The following is a 20,460-nucleotide window of genomic DNA, read 5'->3' on the forward strand; positions in this document are numbered from 1 at the left end:
CCTGCAGCCTCACCTGGGGGTGCTCATGGGGAGAGTGACCTCCCCCACCTCCCAGCATGGGCGGGTCCCGGGGTCACCCCAGGTGAGGTCCCAGGGATGCCCAGGTGTGCTCAAGCGCACTCAGGTGTTCCCAGGTGCGCTCACCTGTCCCCCAGGAGGCGCTGCTGAAGCTGAGCCTCACTGGGAGATCAATGGGGTTCCCTTAGATGCGGTCCCAGGTGTTCCCAGGTGCCCTCAGGTGTAGTCAGGTGTTCCCAGGTGCCCTCAGGTGTAGTCAGGTGTTCCCAGGTGCGCTCAGGTGCGCTCACCTGTCCCCCAGGAGGCGCTGCTGAAGCTGGGCCCGCTGCCGCGGCTGCTGACGGACATCAGCGTGGCGCTGCGGAACCCTCACCTGCAGCGGCAGCCCAGCCAGGGCGAGCGCCTGCCCCCCAAGGGGCTGGTCCTGCGCGGGCCCTCGGCCGACCTGCAGCCCTACCTCGTGCGCGACCTCAACAGGTGAGCGCGCACCTGTCCCGCCCCGCCCCTGCGCCGGGGGGCGCGGCTGTCCCCCCTGTGTCACCTGTCCTGTGCGGCTCTGCAGCCCAGGTGTGTCCCTGTCTCACCTGGGGTGGCCCCACCCACCTGCCACCCCTGCGTCACCTGTCCTGTGCGGCTCTGCGGCCCAGGTGTGTCCCTGTCTCACCTGAGGTGGCCCCACCCACCTGTGACCCCCCCCCCCCGTGTCCCCATGGTGACCCCCCCCAAATACCTGTGGGACCTTCATGTCCCACCTGGGAACCCCAATGCCACCTGATGTCTCTGGGGGTCTCACCTGGGGGTCTCACCTGTCCGTGTCCCCGCAGCTCTGTGGATCTCCAGTCCTACATGGTGCGGGGGCTCAACAGGTGAGGGGCGGGGTTGGGATTTGGGGTTTGGGATTTGGGATTTGGGGTTTGGGATTTGGGGTTTGGGGTTTGGGATTTGGGATTTGGGGTTTGGGATTTGGGATTTGGGGTTTGGGGTTTGGGATTTGGGATTTGGGGTTTGGGGTTTGGGATTTGGGATTTGGGGTTTGGGGTTTGGGATTTGGGATTTGGGATTTGGGGTTTGGGGTTTGGAGTTTGGGGCTTGGGATTCGGATGAGGATGGTGATGGGATCGGGACAGGATGAGGATTAGGATTTGGGATTTGGGTTCAGGACAGAGATGGGATTGGGATTGGGATTGGGATGAGACCACGGTTGGAATTTGGGGTCGGGATTTGGGATTGGATTTGGCATCAGGATTTGGGATTGGGATCAGGATTTCGGATTGGGATTGGGATTTGGGATTGGGATGGGGGCGGGGATTGGGGTCTGGATCCAGACCTGGGCCAGGGTCATGACAGGAATCGGGACTGGGGTGGGGATGAAACCGGGATCGGGATCAGGATGGGGACAGGGACGGGATGAGGGTCGGGACGGTGACGGGAGCGGGGTGGGAATGTTTAGGACGGGGATGGGAAGAGTTGGGACGGGGACGTTTGGGACGGGAGCGTTTGGGATGGACGGGACGGCGACACCAGTGGGACGACAATTCCCGAGATGGGTTTGGGGCCGTGTCCAACCGCCCTCACCCGTCCGTGTTCCCCATCCCGTATCCCCCGTCCCTCCGTCCCGTGTCCCCATTCCTGTGTCCCCAATCCCGTGTCCCCATTCCCATGTCCCCATTCCCGTGTCCCCAACCCCATGTCCCCAATCCCGTGTCCCCTCTGTCCCTCCCCACATCCCCATTGCCGTGTTCACATCCCAATCCCCCAATCCCGTGTGCCCCCCACCCCATGTCCCTCCCCCGTATTCCCCTCCCCATCCCCCATCCCGCGGCTTTCCATCCCGCCCCACATCCCTCCCCCATCCCGCCCCATTTTCCCCCTCCCCATCCCATATTTCCCCCACACCCCGTACCCCACACCGAACATCCCACCCCACATCCCCACACCCTGTACCCCACATCCCACCCCACATCCCCGTGCCCCATAACCCACATCCCCGTACCCCACACTGCACACCGCACACCCCGCATCCCTCCCCACATCCCCATACCCTACATCCCTGTACCCCATAACCCCACACCCCCGTGCCCCACACCGCACACTGCCGTACCCCACATCCCCGTGCCCCATAACCCCACATCCCCATACCCCATAACCCTACACCCCCGTGCTCCATAACCCCGTACCTCACACCCCCGTACCCCACACCGCCGTACCCCACACCCTCGTACCCCACACCGCACACTGCCGTACCCCACATCCCCGTGCCCCATAACCCCACATCCCTGTACCCCATAACCCCACACCCCCGTGCTCCATAACCCCGTACCCCACATCCCCGTACCCCACACCGCACACCGCCGTACCCCACATCCCCGTGCCCCATAACCCCACATCCCCGTGCCCCACACCCCCACACCCCCGTGCTCCATAACCCCGTACCTCACACCCCCGTACCCCACACCGCCGTACCCCACACCCTCGTACCCCACATCCCCGCACCCCACATCCCCGTGCCCCATAACCCCACACCCCCGTACCCCATAACCCCACACCCCCGTGCCCCACACCCCCGTACCTCACAACCCCACATCCCCGTACCCCATAACCCCACACCCCCGTACCCCATAACCCCACACCCCCGTACCCCACACCCTCGTACCCCACATCCCCGTACCCCATAACCCCACACCCCCGTACCCCATAACCCCACACCCCCGTACCCCATAACCCCACACCCCCGTACCCCACACCCCCGTACCCCACACCCCCGTACCCCACACCGCACCCCCGTACCCCATAACCCCACACCCCCGTACCCCACACCGCACCCCCGTGCCCCACACCGCACCCCCCGCCCCCCCGATCCCGGCCCGCAGCTCCATGGACGTGCCCCGCCTGCCGTCGCCGCCGCAGGAGAAGGGTCCCCCGGAGGTGCTGGTGCTCAGCCGCCCGCCGCTGGCCCGCTCGTCGCCCGCCTACTGCACCAGCAGCTCCGACCTCACCGAGCCCGAGGGCGGCCGCGGCGGCGCGCTGGGCGTGGGCAAGAGCGTCTCCATGCTGGACCTGCAGGACGGACGCGTGGACAGCATCCCCAGCCTGCCCGCGGAGCTGCTGGCCGGCGCTCCGGCCCCGGGGGGAGCCGGCCAGGGCGGCCTGCGGCCCGGCCGCCTGTCGCAGGGCAGCGCCTCCAGCCTGGCCCCGCCGCGCCTGGGGGTGCCCGAGCCGGGGGGACCGCAGCTGAGGGTCCCGCTGTCCTTCCAGAACCCCCTGTTCCACCTGGCCGCCGACGGGCCCCTGCGCGGCCCCGACGGCGGCGGCGGCGGCGGCGGAGGAGGAGGAGGAGGAGGAGGAGGAGGGGGCGGCGGGAGGGGCGAGGGGGGCGGCGGAGACGGGGGTCACTTCGGCGGCGTCGCCCCGCCGCCCCTGCACGGCTACAGCAAGAGCGAGGAGCTGGCCACCCCTCCCCAAAAACACATCACGCACAGCCACAGCTACAGCGACGAGTTCGGGCGGCCCGGCGGCGACTTCGGCCGCAGGCAGCTGTCGCTCCAGGACACGCTGGCCCCCCCGCAGATCACCATCGGCGCCCCCCCGCCGCCCACCCCGCGGGGGTCGCGGGCGGGGAAAGGCGGCGGCGGCGGCGGCGGCGGCGGCCCCTCGGCGCTGGGGGTCCCGCAGAAGGCGCGGCCGGCCAGCGGCAACCTGCTGGCGTCCCCCGAGCCCGCCTACGGCCCGCCGCGCTCCCGCCAGCCCTCCCTGGCCAAGGAGGCCTCGGTGGCCGCCATGAAACCGCCCGTCACCAAGCAGGTGACAGCCGGCGACGGCGGGGGGATGGCGGGGGGCAGTGGGGACGGGGGGGACACTGGGGGATGTGGGGACATTGGGGATGTGGGGACGTTGGGGACGTGGGGGCACTGGGGGAGCATGGGGGGATGTGGGGACATTGGGGACAAGGGGACATTGGGGACATCAGGGGATATGGGGACATTGGGGACGTGGAGATGTTGGGGACATTGGGGACATTGGGGGATGTGGGGACATTGGGGGAGCATGGCAGGATGTGAGGACGTTGGGGACATCGGGGGATATGGGGACACTGGGGACGTGGGGACGTTGGGGACATCGGGGGATGTGGGGACATTGGGGACATGGGGACATTGGGGACAGGGGGACATGGGGGGATGTGGGGATGTGGGGGGATATGGGGACACTGGGGACTTGGGGACATTGGGGACGTGGGGTAATATGAGGACATGGGGGACCTTGGGGACACTGGGGGATATGGGGACATTGGGGACACTGGGGGACGTGGTGCTGGAGGGGAAACCAGGCTCATCTTTGTGTCCCTCTCTGTCCCCCCATGTCCCTTTGTGTCCCCATGTCTGTGTGTGTGCCTGGTGTCGCCAATGTCCCCCTGATGTCCCCCTGATGTCCCCCGTGTCCCCCCGATGTCCCTGATGTCCTGCTGTGTCCCCACATCCCCATCTCCCCCAATGTCCCCCTGTCCCCTCACGTCCCCGTGTCCCCATCTCCCCGCACATCGCCCTTTACCCCCGCACCCCCCAATGTCCCCACGCTGTCCCCGTGTCCCCACAATGTCCCTGCTCACTCCGTGTCCCCGCACTGTCCCCTGGGTGTCCCCTGGGTGTCCCTGTATCCCCACAATGTCCCCTCGCTGTCCCTGTTTCCCCGCTCTGTCCTCGTGTCCCTGTGCTGTCCCTGCGCTGTCCCCTCGCTGTCCCCATGCCATGTCCCCCCGTGTGTCCCCGTGTGTCCCCCGTGTGCCCCCCGTGTGTCCCCGTGTGCCCCCCGTGTGTCCCCGTGTGTCCCCCGTGTGTCCCCTTGCTGTCCTCGTGTCTCCTCTCGGTGCCCGCACTGTCCCTGTGTCCCCACAATGTCATGTCCCTGCACTGTCCCCATGTCCCTGCGCTGTCCCCATGTCCCCTCACTATCCCCGTGTCCCCCGTGTCCCCCGTGTCCCCCGTGTCCCCCGTGTCCCCTCGCTGCCCCGTGTCCCCTGTGTCCCCCCGTGTCCCCTGTGTCCCCTCACTGTCCCCGGTGTCCCCTCACTGTCCCCATGTCCCCTCCGTCCCCCCGGTGTCCCCTCACTGTCCCCCTGTCCCCCCTGTCCCCCCGGTGTCCCCTCACTGTCCCCATGTCCCCCCGGTGTCCCCGGTGTCCCCTCACTGTCCCCATGTCCCCCCCGTCCCCCCGGTGTCCCCTCACTGTCCCCATGTCCCCCCGGTGTCCCCGGTGTCCCCTCACTGTCCCCCCGTCCCCCCGGTGTCCCCTCACTGTCCCCCTGTCCCCCCCGTCCCCCCGGTGTCCCCTCACTGTCCCCATGTCCCCCCGGTGTCCCCTCACTGTCCCCATGTCCCCCCCGGTGTCCCCGGTGTCCCCTCACTGTCCCCATGTCCCCCCCGTCCCCCCGGTGTCCCCTCACTGTCCCCCCGTCCCCCCGGTGTCCCCTCACTGTCCCCCCTGTCCCCCCGTCCCCCCGGTGTCCCCTCACTGTCCCCATGTCCCCCCGGTGTCCCCGGTGTCCCCTCACTGTCCCCCCGTCCCCCGGTGTCCCCTCACTGTCCCCCCTGTCCCCCCGGTGTCCCCGGTGTCCCCTCACTGTCCCCATGTCCCCCCGGTGTCCCCTCACTGTCCCCATGTCCCCCCCGTCCCCCGGTGTCCCCTCACTGTCCCCCCGTCCCCCGGTGTCCCCTCACTGTCCCCATGTCCCCCCGGTGTCCCCTCACTGTCCCCCCGTCCCCCGGTGTCCCCTCACTGTCCCCATGTCCCCCCGGTGTCCCCTCACTGTCCCCCCGTCCCCCCGGTGTCCCCTCACTGTCCCCCCTGTCCCCCCGTCCCCCGGTGTCCCCGCACTGTCCCCATGTCCCCCCGGTGTCCCCGCAGGCGTCGCAGACGCCGTCCACGCTGAACCCGGTGCTGCCGGCGTCGGAGCGCACGGTGGCCTGGGTGTCCAACATGCCGCACCTGTCGGCCGACATCGAGAGCGCGCACATCGAGCGCGAGGAGTACAAGCTCAAGGAGTACTCCAAGTCCATGGACGAGAGCCGGCTGGACCGGGTAGGGGACAGGTGTGCCCAGGTGTGCCCAGGTGTGACTGACACAGGTGTGACTGATACAGATGTGCCCAGGTGTGACTGACACGGGTGTGACTGATACAGGTGTGCCCAGGTGTGACTGACACAGGTGTGACTGATACAGGTGTGCCCAGGTGTGACTGACATGGGTGTGACTGATACAGGTGTGTCCACATGTGACTGACACAGGTGTGACTGATACAGGTGTGCCCAGGTGTGACTGACACAGGTGTGACTGATACAGGTGTGCCCAGGTGTGACTGACACAGGTGTGAGTGATACAGGTGTGCCCAGGTGTGACTGACACAGGTGTGAGTGTACAGGTGTGTCCAAGTGTGACTGATACAGGTGTGTCCACATGTGACTGACACAGGTGTGACTGATACAGGTGTGCCCAGGTGTGACTGACACAGGTGTGACTGATACAGGTGTGTCCACGTGTGACTGACACGGGTGTGACTGATACAGGTGTGCCCAGGTGTGACTGACACAGGTGTGACTGATACAGGTGTGCCCAGGTGTGACTGACACAGGTGTGACTGATACAGGTGTGCCCAGGTGTGACTGACACAGGTGTGACTGATACAGGTGTGCCCTGGTGTGACTGACACAGATGTGACTGATACAGGTGTGTCCACATGTGACTGACACAGGTGTGACTGATACAGATGTGCCCAGGTGTGACTGACACAGGTGTGAATGATACAGGTGTGCCCAGGTGTGAGTCTACAGGTATGAGTGTACAGGCGTGCCCAGGTGTGACTGACACAGGTGTGCCCAGGTGTGACTGACACAGGTGTGACTGATACAGGTGTGCCCAGGTGTGACTGACACAGGTGTGAATGATACAGGTGTGCCCAGGTGTGAGTGTACAGGTATGAGTGTACAGGCGTGCCCAGGTGTGACTGACACAGGTGTGCCCAGGCGTGAGTGGCACAGGTGTGCCCAGGTGTGCCTAGGTGTCCCTAGGTGTGCGTGTACAGGTGTGACTGACACAGGTGTGCCCAGCTGTGAGTGATACATGTGTTCCAGGTGTGTCCAGGTGTGAGTGTACAGGTATGAGTGACACAGGTGTGCCCAGGTGTGCTGCAGTGTCCCTTTGGCAGGTGAAGGAGTACAAGGAGGAGATCCAGGTGTACCCAGGTGTCACAGGTGTGCCCATAGCAGGGTTGTAGCTGTACTCAGGTGTGCCCAGGTGTCCCAGGTGTGCCCATAGCTGTGCCCAGGTGTCACAGGTGTGCCCATAGCAGGATTTTAGCGGGGTTTTAGCAGGTCCCAGGTGTGCCCAGGTGTGCCGGGCGTTCCCAGGTGCACTGCAGTGTCTCTTTGGCAGGTGAAGGAGTACGAGGAGGAGATCCAGGTGTCCCAGGTGTGCCCATAGCTGTGCCCAGGTGTCACAGGTGTGCTCGTAGCGGGGTTGTACCTGTGCCCAGGTGTTCCCAGGTGCGCTGCAGTGTCCCTTTGGCAGGTGAAGGAGTACGAGGAGGAGATCCAGGTGTACCCAGGTGTCACAGGTGTGCCCATAGCGGGGTTGTAGCAGGGTTTTAGCAGGTCCCAGGTGTGCCCAGGTGTGCCGGGCGTTCCCAGGTGCACTGCAGTGTCCCTTTGGCAGGTGAAGGAGTACGAGGAGGAGATCCAGGTGTCACAGGTGTGCCCATAGCTGTGCCCAGGTGTCACAGGTGTGCCCATAGCGGGGTTGTAGCAGGGTTTTAGCAGGTCCCAGGTGTGCCCAGGTGTTCCCAGGTGCGCTGCAGTGTCCCTTTGGCAGGTGAAGGAGTACGAGGAGGAGATCCAGGTGTACCCAGGTGTCACAGGTGTGCCCGTAGCGGGGTTGTAGCAGGGTTTTAGCAGGTCCCAGGTGTGCCCAGGTGTTCCCAGGTGCGCTGCAGTGTCCCTTTGGCAGGTGAAGGAGTACGAGGAGGAGATCCAGGTGTACCCAGGTGTCACAGGTGTGCCCATTGCAGGGTTGTAGCTGTGCCCAGGTGTGCCCAGGTGTCCCAGGTGTGCCCATAGCTGTGCCCAGGTGTCACAGGTGTGTCCATAGCAGGATTTTAGCAGGGTTTTAGCAGGTCCCAGGTGTGCCGGGCGTTCCCAGGTGCACTGCAGTGTCCCTTTGGCAGGTGAAGGAGTACGAGGAGGAGATCCAGGTGTCCCAGGTGTGCCCATAGCTGTGCCCAGGTGTCACAGGTGTGCCCATAGCAGGGTTGTAGCTGTGCCCAGGTGTCCCAGGTGCGCTGCAGTGTCCCTTTGGCAGGTGAAGGAGTACAAGGAGGAGATCCAGGTGTACCCAGGTGTCACAGGTGTGCCCATAGCTGTGCCCAGGTGTCACAGGTGTGCCCGTAGCGGGGTTGTAGCAGGGTTTTAGCAGGTCCCAGGTGTGCCCGGGCGTTCCCAGGTGCGCTGCAGTGTCCCTTTGGCAGGTGAAGGAGTACGAGGAGGAGATCCACTCGCTGAAGGAGCGGCTGCACATGTCCAACCGCAAGCTGGAGGAGTACGAGCGGCGCCTGGTGACGCAGGAGGAGCAGACGAGCCGCATCCTCCTGCAGTACCAGCAGCGCCTGGAGCTCAGCGAGAAACGGCTCCGGCAGCAGCAGCAGGAGAAGGACTCCCAGATCAAGAGCATCATCGGCAGGTGAGGGACACACGGGGACAGCGGGGACACACGGGGACACGGGGACATCACTGGGGACACGGGGACACCAGGGACACACGGGGAAAGACAGGGACACACGGGGACTCCCAGATCAAGAGCATCATCGGCAGGTGAGGGACACACGGGGACAGCGGGGACACACGGGGACACGGGGACATCACTGGGGACACGGGGGACACAGGGACACACGGGGAAAGACAGGGACACACGGGGACTCCCAGATCAAGAGCATCATCGGCAGGTGAGGGACACACGGGGACAGCGGGGACACACAGAATGACACCAGGGACAGAGGAACACTTGAGGACACAGAATGACACCAGAGACAGAGGGACACTGGGGACACAGGGGACAAAGACTGACACCAGGGACAGAGGGACACAGGGGACACAGGGACATTGGGGACACACAGAATGACACCAGGGACAGAGGGACACTTGAGGACACAGAATGACACCAGAGACAGAGGAACACTGGGTACACAGGGGACAAAGACTGACACCAGGGACAGAGGGACACAGGGGACACAGGGACACAGGGACATTGGGGACACACAGAATGACACCAGGGACAGAGGGACACAGGAACACAGGGACATTGGGGACACACAGAATGACACCAGGGACAGAGGGACACTGGGGACACAGGGAGACAGGGACATTGGGGACACACAGAATGACACCAGGGACAGAGGGACACTGGGGACACAGGGAGACAGGGACACAGAGCCATTGGAGACACACAGAATGACACCAGGGACAGAGGGACACAGGGACACAGGGACATTGGGGACACACAGAATGACACCAGGGACAGAGGGACACTGGGGACACAGGGACACAGGGACATTGGGGACACACAGAATGACACCAGGGACAGAGGGACACAGGGGACACAGGGAGACAGGGACACAGGGACATTGGGGACACACAGAATGACACCAGGGACACAGAATGACACCAGGGACAGAGGGACACTGGGGACACAGGGACACAGGGACATTGGGGACACACAGAATGACACCAGGGACAGAGGGACACTGGGGACACAGGGACACAGGGACATTGGGGACACACAGAATGACACCAGGGACAGAGGGACACAGGGACACAGGGACACAGGGACATTGGGGACACACAGAATGACACCAGGGACAGAGGGACACAGGGACACAGGGACATTGGGGACACACAGAATGACACCAGGGACAGAGGGACACAGGGACACAGGGACACAGGGACATTGGGGACACACAGAATGACACCAGGGACAGAGGGACACAGGGGCACAGGGGACACAGAAGGACGTGGTGGTGACACGGGCACAGGTAGCACATGGGTGACACAGAGGTGACAGGGGCCATGGGGACATCAAGGGACATGAGCACATGGCACGGCCCACGTGTGTCCCCACGTCTCCGGGGGTGTCCCTGGCGTGTCCCCGTGGCTTTGGGTGTCCCCAGGGTGTCCCCAGGGTGTCCCCATGTCCTTGAGGTGTCCCCGGGGTGTCCCTGGAAGGGTCTCCATGACCCTGGCAATGTCCCCATGACCCGGGGGGTGTCCCCATGTCCCTGGGTTTGTCCCTGGGTGTCCCCAGGGTGTCCCTGGATGTGTCCCCATGTCCCTGGGGTTGTCCCTGGTGGTGTCCCCATGACCCGGGGGTGTCCCTGGGGTTGTCCCCACAACCCAGGCCGTGTCCCTCGGGCTGTCCCCATGTCCTTGAGCTGTCCCTGGGTGTCCCCAAGGTACCCCTGGGGTTGTCCCCATGACCCGGGGCTGTCCCTGGTGGTGTCCCCATGACCCGGGGCTGTCCCCATGTCCCCGGCGGTGTCCCCATGTCCTGGGGGCTGTCCTTGGCAGTGCCCCCGTGTCCCCGGGGCTGTCCCCACGGCCCGGGGGGTGTCCCTGGCGGTGTCCCCACGTCCCGGGGACTGTCCACATGGCCCGGGGGGTGTCCCTGGGTGTCCCCGGGGATGTCCACAGCGGTGTCCCCACGTCCCCAGCGGTGTCCCCATGTCCCCGGGGGGATGTCCCCAGCGGTGTCCCCATGTCCCCGGCGGTGTCCCCACGTCCCCAGCGGTGTCCCCATGTCCCCGGGGATGTCCCCGGTTGTGTCCCCACGTCCCCGGCGGTGTCCCCATGTCCCTGGGGCTGTCCCCGGCGGTGTCCCCATGTCCCCGGCGGTGTCCCCACGTCCCCGGCGGTGTCCCCATGTCCCTGGGGCTGTCCCCAGAGGTGTCCCCACGTCCCCGGCGGTGTCCCCACATCCCCGGCGGTGTCCCCGGCGGTGTCCCCATGTCCCTGGGGCTGTCCCCAGTGGTGTCCCCATGTCCCCGGCGGTGTCCCCACATCCCCGGCGGTGTCCCCGGCGGTGTCCCCATGTCCCTGGGGCTGTCCCCGGCGGTGTCCCCACGTCCCCGGCGGTGTCCCCGGCGGTGTCCCCATGTCCCCGGGGCTGTCCCCGGCGGTGTCCCCATGTCCCCGGCGGTGTCCCCATGTCCCCGGGGCTGTCCCCGGCGGTGTCCCCATGTCCCCGGCGGTGTCCCCACGTCCCCGGGGCTGTCCCCGGCGGTGTCCCCACGTCCCGGGGGCTGCCCGCACGGCCCGGGGGGTGTCCCTGGGTGTCCCCGGGGATGTCCCCGGGGGGGTGGCAGCATGACCCCGGTGAAGCCTGGCCCCGCAGGCTGATGCTGGTGGAGCAGGAGCTGCGCAGGGATCACTTGGGCGCCCACGACCCGTCCGAGGGCCGGCGGCGGCTGCTCGACGCTCAGGTGGAAATTACAATGTCATTGCTCTGCTCCGTGTGACATCGGCCATCCCACGCCGCGCTGGGGGCGGGGGGCGGGGGGGGCCCGGGGACGGGGGTTGGGGGGAATTTGGGGGGTCTGGGGGGGATTATGGGTGTCCCCGGGGGGGGATTTGGGGGGGTCTGGGGGGGGCGTTTGGGGTTTTGAGGAGGTTACGGGTGTCCCTGGGGGTATTTGGGGGGGTCTGGGGGGGTTACGGGTGTCCCTGGGGGGGATTTGGGGGGGTCTGGGGGGGTTACGGGTGTCCCTGGGGGTATTTGGGGGGGGTCTGGGGGGGGTTACGGGTGTCCCTGGGGGTATTTGGGGGGGTCTGGGGGGGTTACGGGTGTCCCTGGGGGGGATTTGGGGGGGTCTGGGGGGGTTACGGGTGTCCCTGGGGGTATTTGGGGGGGTCTGGGGGGGTTACGGGTGTCCCTGGGGGGGATTTGGGGGGGGTCTGGGGGGGTTACGGGTGTCCCTGGGGGTATTTGGAGATCTGGGGGGGTTTGGGGGGTCTGTGGGGGGGATTTGGGGGGGTCTGGGGGGGATTATGGGTGTCCCGGGGGGGAATTTGGGGGTCTGGGGGGGATTATGGGTGTCCCGGGGGGGAATTTGGGGGGTCTGGGGGGGGGATTATGGGTGTCCCGGGGGGGAATTTGGGTATTTTGGGGGGGTTATTTTGGGGTCTGTAGGGGGGATTTCGGGGATCTGGGGGGGTTATGGGTGTCCCTGAGGGTATTTCGGGGGTTTGAGGGGGTTATGGGTGTCCCGGGGGGAATTTTAGGGGCCTGGGGGGGGATTTGGGGGATCTGGGGGGGTTATGGAAGTTCCTGGGGGGGGTATTTGGGGGTTTGGGGGGATTATTTGGGGTCTGTGAGGGAGATTTTGGGGGTTTGGGGGGGTTACGGGTGTCCCTGGGGGTTATTTTGGGGTCTGTGGGGGGGATTTTGGGGGTTTGAGGGGGGTGTGAGTGTCTCTGGGGGGTTATTTGGGGGTCTGGGGGGGTTACGGGTTTCCCTGGGGGGTATTCGGGAGGTTTGGGGGGTTGGGATGCTCCTGGGGGGGGTTTTGGGATCTCTGGGGGGTATTTGGGGGATTTTGGGGAGGTTTTGGGTGTCCCTGGGGGGGTATTTTGGGGTTTGGGGGGGTCATTTGGGGGTCCGTGGATGGGCATTTTTGAGTTTTGAGAGGGGTACGAGTGTCCCTGGGGGGGATTTTTGGGGTTATTAGGGTTTGGGGGGTTGGGGGTGCTCCTGGGGGGGTATTTTGGGGTCTCTGGGGGGGATTTGGGGGATTGGGGGGGGTTATTTGGGGTCCTTGGGGGATATTTGGAGGTTTTTTGGGGGGGTTACGGGTGTCCCTGGGTGTGGATTCGGGGGAATTTGGGGGAATTTTGGGGTCGGGGGGGGGATTTGGGTATTTGGGGGGGGGGTTGGGGGGGTTATTCGGGGTCTGGGGGGGGATTTTGGGGGGTCTCTGGGTGTCCCCGGGGGGGATTTGAGGGGTTCTGGTGGGTTCTGGGGGGGTTTGGGGACCCCCGGGGGGGCTCCTGTCACCTCTGGGGACCGTGGGGGGACAAGGGGGGGGGCTGGGGGGGACATGGTGGCACTTGGGGGGGGGGGGGAGCGCAGGGGGACAGGGCCACCCCCGGGGGGACAGAGGGACCCCTGGAGGGGACAGGGCCACCCCCAGAGGGGACAAAGTGACCCCCGGAGGGGACAGAGACCCCCTCAGACGGGACCTGGTGACCCCCCAGGGGGGGACGTGAAGGGGACAGGGCCACCCCCAGGGGGGACAGGGCCACCCCTGGGGGGACAGGGCCACCCCTGGGGGGACAGGGCCACCCCAGAGGGGACAGGGCCACCCCCAGAGGGGACAGGACCACCCCTGGGGGGACAAATTGCCCCCCCCCCCCCGGAAGGGACAGGGTCACCCCTGAGGGGACAAAGCGACCCCTGGAAGGGCCAGGGCCACTCCTGGAGGGACAGGGCCACCCCCAGCTGGGACAAAGCCACCCCTGAGGGGACAAAGCGACCCCCCGAGGGCACAGGGCCAGCCCACCTCCCCCCCGGGGGTGACACCAGAGGGACATTCCAGCGCGGAGGTGACACCGCCCCAGCCCCGCCCCGCCCCGCAGGGACAGCGCCACACCCCCCCCCCCCCGTGTCCCCAAGGCCACCCCCGTGTCCCCAAGGCCACCCCCGTGTCCCCCCCCCCCAGCGACGGGGCCGTTCCCGCGCCCCCTCCTCGGGTCGGGGTCCCCCCGGTGCCACCTCAGGGCCACCCCGGTGCCACCTCAGGGCCACCCGCGTGGCGCGGTGGCCGCGGTGGCCCTGATGTCCCCTCCCCGTGTCTCTCTTGTCACAGCTGTCCGTCAGGTAGCGCGGCCCGGCCCCGCCAGTGGCACCGGACCCTCGGCCACCGGTGACACCCCAGGTGGGTCCTTGTCCCCTCCCTGTCACCCCCCGGGGCCGCACAGGGGGACCCTTGGGGACACGGAGCCCAGATGTCCCCAAGACCCTCTTGTGTCCCCAAGGGACGCTGGGAACCCCTTGGGGACACGGATCCAGGTGTCCCCAAGCGCTCTGCTGTCCCCGAGGGACACTGGGGACGCGGATCTGGAATGTCCCCATGTCCCTGCCGTGTCCCCAAGGGGCCATTGGGGACCTCTGGGGACACGGATCCAGGTGTCCCCGAGACCCTTCGATGTCCCCACGGGACATTGGGACCCCTTGGGGACACAGATCTCGAGTGTCCCCATGTCGCTCAGGGACACTGGGGACCCTTTGGGGACACAGATCCAGGTGTCCCCAGGACCCTTTGGTGTCCCCAAGGGACATTGGGAACCCTCGGGGACACGGATCCAGGTGTCCCCAAGCCCCTGTGATGTCCCCAAGGGACACTGGGGACACCGACTGGCGTGTCCCCATGTCCCTCCTGTGTCCCCATGTCCCTCCCCCCTCCCTCGGGAACACTGGGGACACAGATCCGCGTGTCCCCATGTCCCTCGATGTCCCTCAGGGACACTGGGGACATTGATCCAGGTGTCTCCGTGTCCCTCCCATGTCCCTCAGGGACACTGGGACCCCTTGGGGACATGGATCCAGATGTCCCCAAGGCCCTCCTGTGTCCCCCTGTCCCCCAGAGACACTGGGGACCCCTTGGGGACACAGATCCAGCTGTCCCCAAGCCCCTTTTCTGTCCCCAAGGGACACTGGGGGCACAGATCCGGGTGTCCCCATGTCCCTCCTGTGTCCCCATGTCCCTCCCCCCACCTCGGGAGCACTGGGGACATTGATCCGGGTGTCCCCATGTCCCTCAGGGACACTGGGGACCCCTTGGGGACATTGATCCGGGTGTCCCCATGTCCCTCAGGGACACTGGGGACCCCTTGGGGACATTGATCCGGGTGTCCCCATGTCCCTCAGGGACACTGGGGACCCCTTGGGGACATTGATCCGCGTGTCCCCATGTCCCTGGATGTCCCTCAGGGACACTGGGGACATTGATCCGCGTGTCCCCATGTCCCTCGATGTCCCTCAGGGACACTGGGGACATTGATCCAGGTGTCCCCATGTCCCTGGATGTCCCTCAGGGACACTGGGGACATTGATCCGCGTGTCCCCATGTCCCTGGATGTCCCTCAGGGACACTGGGGACATTGATCCGCGTGTCCCCATGTCCCTCAATGTCCCTCAGGGACACTGGGGACATTGATCCAGGTGTCTCCGTGTCCCTCAATGTCCCTCAGGGACACTGGGGACATTGATCCAGGTGTCCCCATGTCCCTCGATGTCCCTCAGGGACACTGGGGACATTGATCCAGGTGTCCCCATGTCCCTGGATGTCCCTCAGGGACACTGGGGACATTGATCCAGGTGTCCCCATGTCCCTCGATGTCCCTCAGGGACACTGGGGACATTGATCCAGGTGTCTCCGTGTCCCTCCCATGTCCCTCAGGGACACTGGGACCCCTTGGGGACACAGATCCAGCTGTCCCCAAGCCCCTTTTCTGTCCCCAAGGGACACTGGGGGCACAGATCCGGGTGTCCCCATGTCCCTCCTGTGTCCCCATGTCCCTCCCCCCTCCCTCGGGAGCACTGGGGACATTGATCCGGGTGTCCCCATGTCCCTCAGGGACACTGGGGACCCCTTGGGGACATTGATCCGCGTGTCCCCGTGTCCTTCCTGTGTCCCCAGGGGACATCAGGGACCACTGGGGACACGGATCTGAGTGTCCCCAAGACTCTCCTGTGTCCCCGAGGGACATTGGGGACCACTGGGGACACAGATCCGGGTGTCCCCATGTCCCCATGTCCCTCGGGGCACTGGGGAACCCTTGGGGACACAGATCCAGTTGTCCTCATGTCCCCATGTCCCTGAGGGACACTGGGGACTCCTTGGGGACACGGATCCTGATGTCCCCAAGACCCTCCTGTGTCCCCAGAGGACATCAGGGACCACTGGGGACATGGATCCAGATGTCCCCAAGGGACATTAGAGACCACTGGGGACACGGATCTGGAATGTCCCCATGTCCCTCTCGTGTGCCCATGTCCCCTCAGGACCCCGTGGGGACACCACTGCCGGTGTCCCCATGTCCCTCCTGTGTCCCCATGTCCCCTTGGGGACATGGACCCAGGTGTCCCCACCTCCCTCCTGCTGTCCCCATGTCCCTCCTGGTGTCCCCATGTCCCCTTGGGGACATGGACCCAGGTGTCCCCACCTCCCTCCTGCTGTCCCCATGTCCCTCCTGGTGTCCCCATGTCCCCTTGGGGACATGGACCGAGGTGTCCCCGTGTCCCTCCTGGTGTCCTCCTGTCCCTCCCGTGTCCCTGTGTCACCTGGGGACACAGTCCCAGGTGTCCCTTTGTCCCTTCTGTGTCCCCATGTCCTTCAGGGACACAGGGGACCTCTTGGGGACACTGTCCCAGGTGTCCCCTTGTCCCTCCTGATGTCCCCGTGTCCTTCCTGGTGTCCCCATGTCCCTCAAGAACACTGGGGACCCTTTGGGGACACCACCCCAGGTGTCCCCATGTCCCTCCTGGTGTCCCCATGTCCCTTGTGGACACTGGGGACCCCCTGGGGACCCTTTGGGGACACCACCCCAGGTGTCCCCGTGTCCCTCCAGGTGTCCCCATGTCCCTTGTGGACACTGGAGACCCCCTGGGGACCCTTTGGGGACACCACCCCAGGTGTCCCCATGTCCCTCCTGGTGTCCCCATGTCCCTTGTGGACACTGGAGACCCCCTGGGGACCCTTTGGGGACACCACCCCAGGTGTCCCCGTGTCCCTCCAGGTGTCCCCATGTCCCTTGTGGACACTGGGGACCCTTTGGGGACACCACCCCAGGTGTCCCCGTGTCCCCTCAGGTGCCACCACCGGCCCTGTCCCCACCCCCTGGAGGTGCCACCATTGTCCCCACCCCCCGGGGGGGGATGTGACCATGGTTTGGGGGGGGGTGTCACCAGCTGTCCCCCAGCGCTGGCGCTGTCACCGTCACCATCCTCGTGTCTTGTGTCTGTCCCCATCTCACGGGGGGGAGGTGACACCGTGTCCGTGTGCCATGTCCTGTCACCGCGGGAGGGGACGACGCGGCGGCGGGGACAATTCGGGGCGGGCTGGGGACAACTCGGGCGACTTGGGGACACTTTAGAGGAGGGCGGGGACAATTTTTTTTTGGGGTGGGGGGTTGGGGACAATTTTTGGGGACAATCGCCACGTCGGGGGCGCTTTGCCTTCGGGGTTTTTTTTTTTGGCGGGGGGTTAATTTTGCGGTTTTGGGGTGCGGGGGTCAATTGCAGAGGGTCGGGGTGAAGATTTGGGGGGTCGGGGTTAATTTTAGGGATTCAGGGTTAATTACAGGGGTCCGGGTTAATTTGGGGGGTCAGGGATAATTTTGGGGCAGGTCAGGGTTAATTTTAGGGATTCAGGGTTAATTACAGGGGTCAGGGTTAATTTGGGGGGTCGGGGATAATTTTGGGGCAGGTCAGGGTTAATTTTAGGGATTCAGGGTTAATTACAGGGGTCAGGGTTAATTTGGGGGGTCAGGGATAATTTTGGGGCAGGTCAGGGTTAATTTTTAGGGATTCAGAGTTAATTACAGGGGTCAGGGTTAATTTTGGGGGGGGGTCCGGGTTAATTTGGGGCCTCGGGGTTCATTTTAGGGGGTCAGGATTAATTTGGGGCAGGTCAGGGTTAATTTTAGGGATTCAGGGTTAATTTTAGGGGTCAGGGTTAATTTAGGGGGTCGGGGATAATTTTGGGGGTGATCAGGGTTATTTTGGGGCTCAGGGTTAATTTTAGGGCGTCACGAATAATTTGGGGGGGTCGGGGTTAATTTGGGGGGGTCAGGGTTAATTATAGGGGTCAGGGTTAATTTTTAGGGGGATCAAAGTTAAATTTGGGGCTTCGGGGTTAATTTTAGGGCGTCAGGATTAATTTGGGGGGTTCAGGGTTAATATTTGGGCAGGTCAGGGTTAATTTCAGGGATTCAGGGTTAATTATAGGGGTCAGGGTTAATTATTTCCGGGGTAGTTCGGGGATGATTTGGGGGCAGATTTGGGGTAATTTTAGGGCTTCAGGATAATTTTTAAGGTTCAGGGTTAATTTTAAACAGTCGGGGTTAATTTTGGGGCAGATCGGGGTTAATTTCAGGGGTTCAAGGTCAATTTTAGGGGGTCAGGGCTAATTCCGGGGCAGGTCAGGGTTGATTTTGGGCGGTCTGGGTTAGTTTGGAGGGGTCGGGGTTAATTACAGGGGTCGGGGTTAATTCTGGGGCGACTCAGGGATGCTTTTGGGGGGTCAGAGTTAATTTTAGGAGTCAGGATTAATTTTAGGGTTCATTTTAGAGGTTCAGGGTTAATTTCGGGACAGGTCAGGGTTAATTTTGGGGGCTCAGGGTTAATTTTAGAGGTTCGGCGTTTATTTTAGGGGTCGGGGTTAATTTCGGGACAGGTCAGGGTTCATTTTAGCGGTTCAAGGTTAATTTTATGGGCTCGGGGTTAATTTTATGGGCTCGGGGTTAATTTTATGGGGTCGGGGTTAATTTTGGGGCCTCAGGGTTAATTCCGGGGTGACTCAGGGATGATTTTAAGGAGTCAGGGTTAATTTAAAGGGATCAGGGTTCATTTTAGCGGTTCAGGGTTAATTTTCGGGGTTCAGGGTTAATTTTAGGGCTCAGGGTTAATTTCGTGGTTCAGGGTTAATTTCGGAGGCTCAGGGTTAATTTCGGGGGTGGTCAGGGTTCATTTTAGCGGTTCAGGGTTCATTTTCGGGGTTCAGGGTTAATTTCGTGGTTCAGGGTTAATTTTCGGGGTTCAGGGTTAATTTCGGAGGCTCAGGGTTAATTTCGGGGGTGGTCAAGGTTCATTTTAGCGGTTCAGGGTTAATTTTCGGGGTTCAGGGTTCATTTTAGCGGTTCAGGGTTAATTTCGGGGTTCAGGGTTAATTTTCGGGGTTCAGGGTTAATTTCGGAGGCTCAGGGTTAATTTCGGGGGTGGTCAAGGTTCATTTTAGCGGTTCAGGGTTAATTTTCGGGGTTCAGGGTTCATTTTAGCGGTTCAGGGTTAATTTCGGGGTTCAGGGTTAATTTTCGGGGTTCAGGGTTAATTTCGTGGTTCAGGGTTAATTTCGGAGGCTCAGGGTTAATTTCGGGGGTGGTCAGGGTTCATTTTAGCGGTTCAGGGTTCATTTTAGCGGTTCAGGGTTAATTTTCGGGGTTCAGGGTTAATTTTCGGGGCTCAGGGTTAATTTCGGGGGTGGTCAGGGACGGTTTGGGCAGGCTCAGGGCTGGTTTTTTTGGGCGCCTCCGCGTTGATTTGGGGCCGCCCCGAGGGCCCCGCGCCGGTGCCGCAGGTGAGTGAGCCCCGCGGGGTGGATGGGGAGGTGGGGGGGGGGGGGTCTTCCCCGTCCCGGGGACACTTTTTGGGGACACTTTGGGGACACTTTGGGGACGTTCAGGGAGGCGGGGGCGGGGGGGTGAATGAGCCCCCTCGGTGCCTTGCAGGAGAGGCAGCTTTCCGCCGTGGGTGCAGCAGACCCGGGTGTGATTTGGGGGGCCGGGGGGGTCCCCGGGCGGCCCCCGCCTCCGCCCCCGCCACCCCCGATCACGGCCAACGGCTGCGAGCGGCGCGGCCCCGCTGCTGAGCACTGACCCCGCCCCGGGGGTCGCCGGGACCCCCCCCCCAAAAAAAAAACACCGCACCCGCACCCCCCCTTCAGCCCCCAGACCCCCCCAGCCCTGGGGGGAAAGGGGGAAAGGGGAGGGCGGGGGGGGGGGGAAACACCCGGAGACCCCCGGGGTGAGGAGGAGGAGGAGGAGGAGGAGGAGGAGGAGGAGGAGGAGGAAGGCGAGGGGGGCTCGCGCTGGGCGGGGGGTCCCAGGCGAGGAATTCGGGGGGATTCGCACGAGGAAAATTTATTTTTTTGGCCGGGGGGGGGGGGGGGGGGGTCCTCGTGCAAAGGGCTCCTCGTGCGGGGGAAAAACAAAAAAAAAAAGAAAAGCGGGGGGGGGGGAGGGGGGCGAGGATTTTGGGGACCCCGCGTGAGGATTTCGGGGTCCCCGTGCGAGGATTTTGGGGTCCCCGTGTGAGGGCTCCTCGTGCCGCCGCCTCCTCGTGTCACCAAGAGGAATTCGGGGTCCCCGTGCGAGGATTTTTGGGGTCCCCGTCTGAGGGCTCCTCGTGCCACCAAGAGGAATTGGGGGTCCTGGCGCCGGAGCCCCTCGCGTGTCACCAGCTCCTCGTGCGAGGGCTCCTCGTGTCACCAGGTCCTCGTGTGTCACCCGGAGGAATTTGGGGGGGGGGGGCTCCTCGCGTCACCGGCCCCGCCCTCGTGTGAGGGTCCCTGGTGCCACCACGTCCTCGTGTCACCAAGAGCCCTTCGAGTGCCACCAGCTCCTCGTGTCACCAGGA

At 64.1% G+C, this 20,460-nt stretch overlaps 1 protein-coding gene across 13 annotated transcripts in view; it reads left to right on the forward strand.

The window, feature by feature from the left end:
* Positions 1-19,829, forward strand: part of SYNGAP1 (synaptic Ras GTPase activating protein 1) — a 38,211-nt gene extending 18,382 nt beyond the window's left edge. For 5 of the 13 annotated variants that reach the window (XM_066207004.1, XM_066207006.1, XM_066207008.1 and 2 more), the window contains 8 exons: positions 320-495; positions 843-884; positions 2,889-3,819; positions 5,917-6,090; positions 8,528-8,739; positions 11,430-11,530; positions 13,913-13,981; positions 19,554-19,829. In XM_066207004.1, coding sequence (XP_066063101.1) covers positions 320-495; positions 843-884; positions 2,889-3,819; positions 5,917-6,090; positions 8,528-8,739; positions 11,430-11,530; positions 13,913-13,981; positions 19,554-19,693 — 1,845 coding nt within the window. In that variant the 3' untranslated portion in view covers positions 19,694-19,829. The other 8 variants (XM_066207011.1, XM_066207017.1, XM_066207005.1 and 5 more) reach the window with 7 other exon arrangements.
* The last annotated feature ends 631 nt before the right edge of the window (positions 19,830-20,460 follow it).

The sequence above is a fragment of the Chamaea fasciata genome, unplaced genomic scaffold, assembly GCF_029207755.1.
Source record: "Chamaea fasciata isolate MVZ Bird 193981 ecotype frontalis unplaced genomic scaffold, bChaFas1.0.hap1 SCAF_32, whole genome shotgun sequence".
Lineage (NCBI taxonomy): Eukaryota > Metazoa > Chordata > Aves > Passeriformes > Sylviidae > Chamaea > Chamaea fasciata.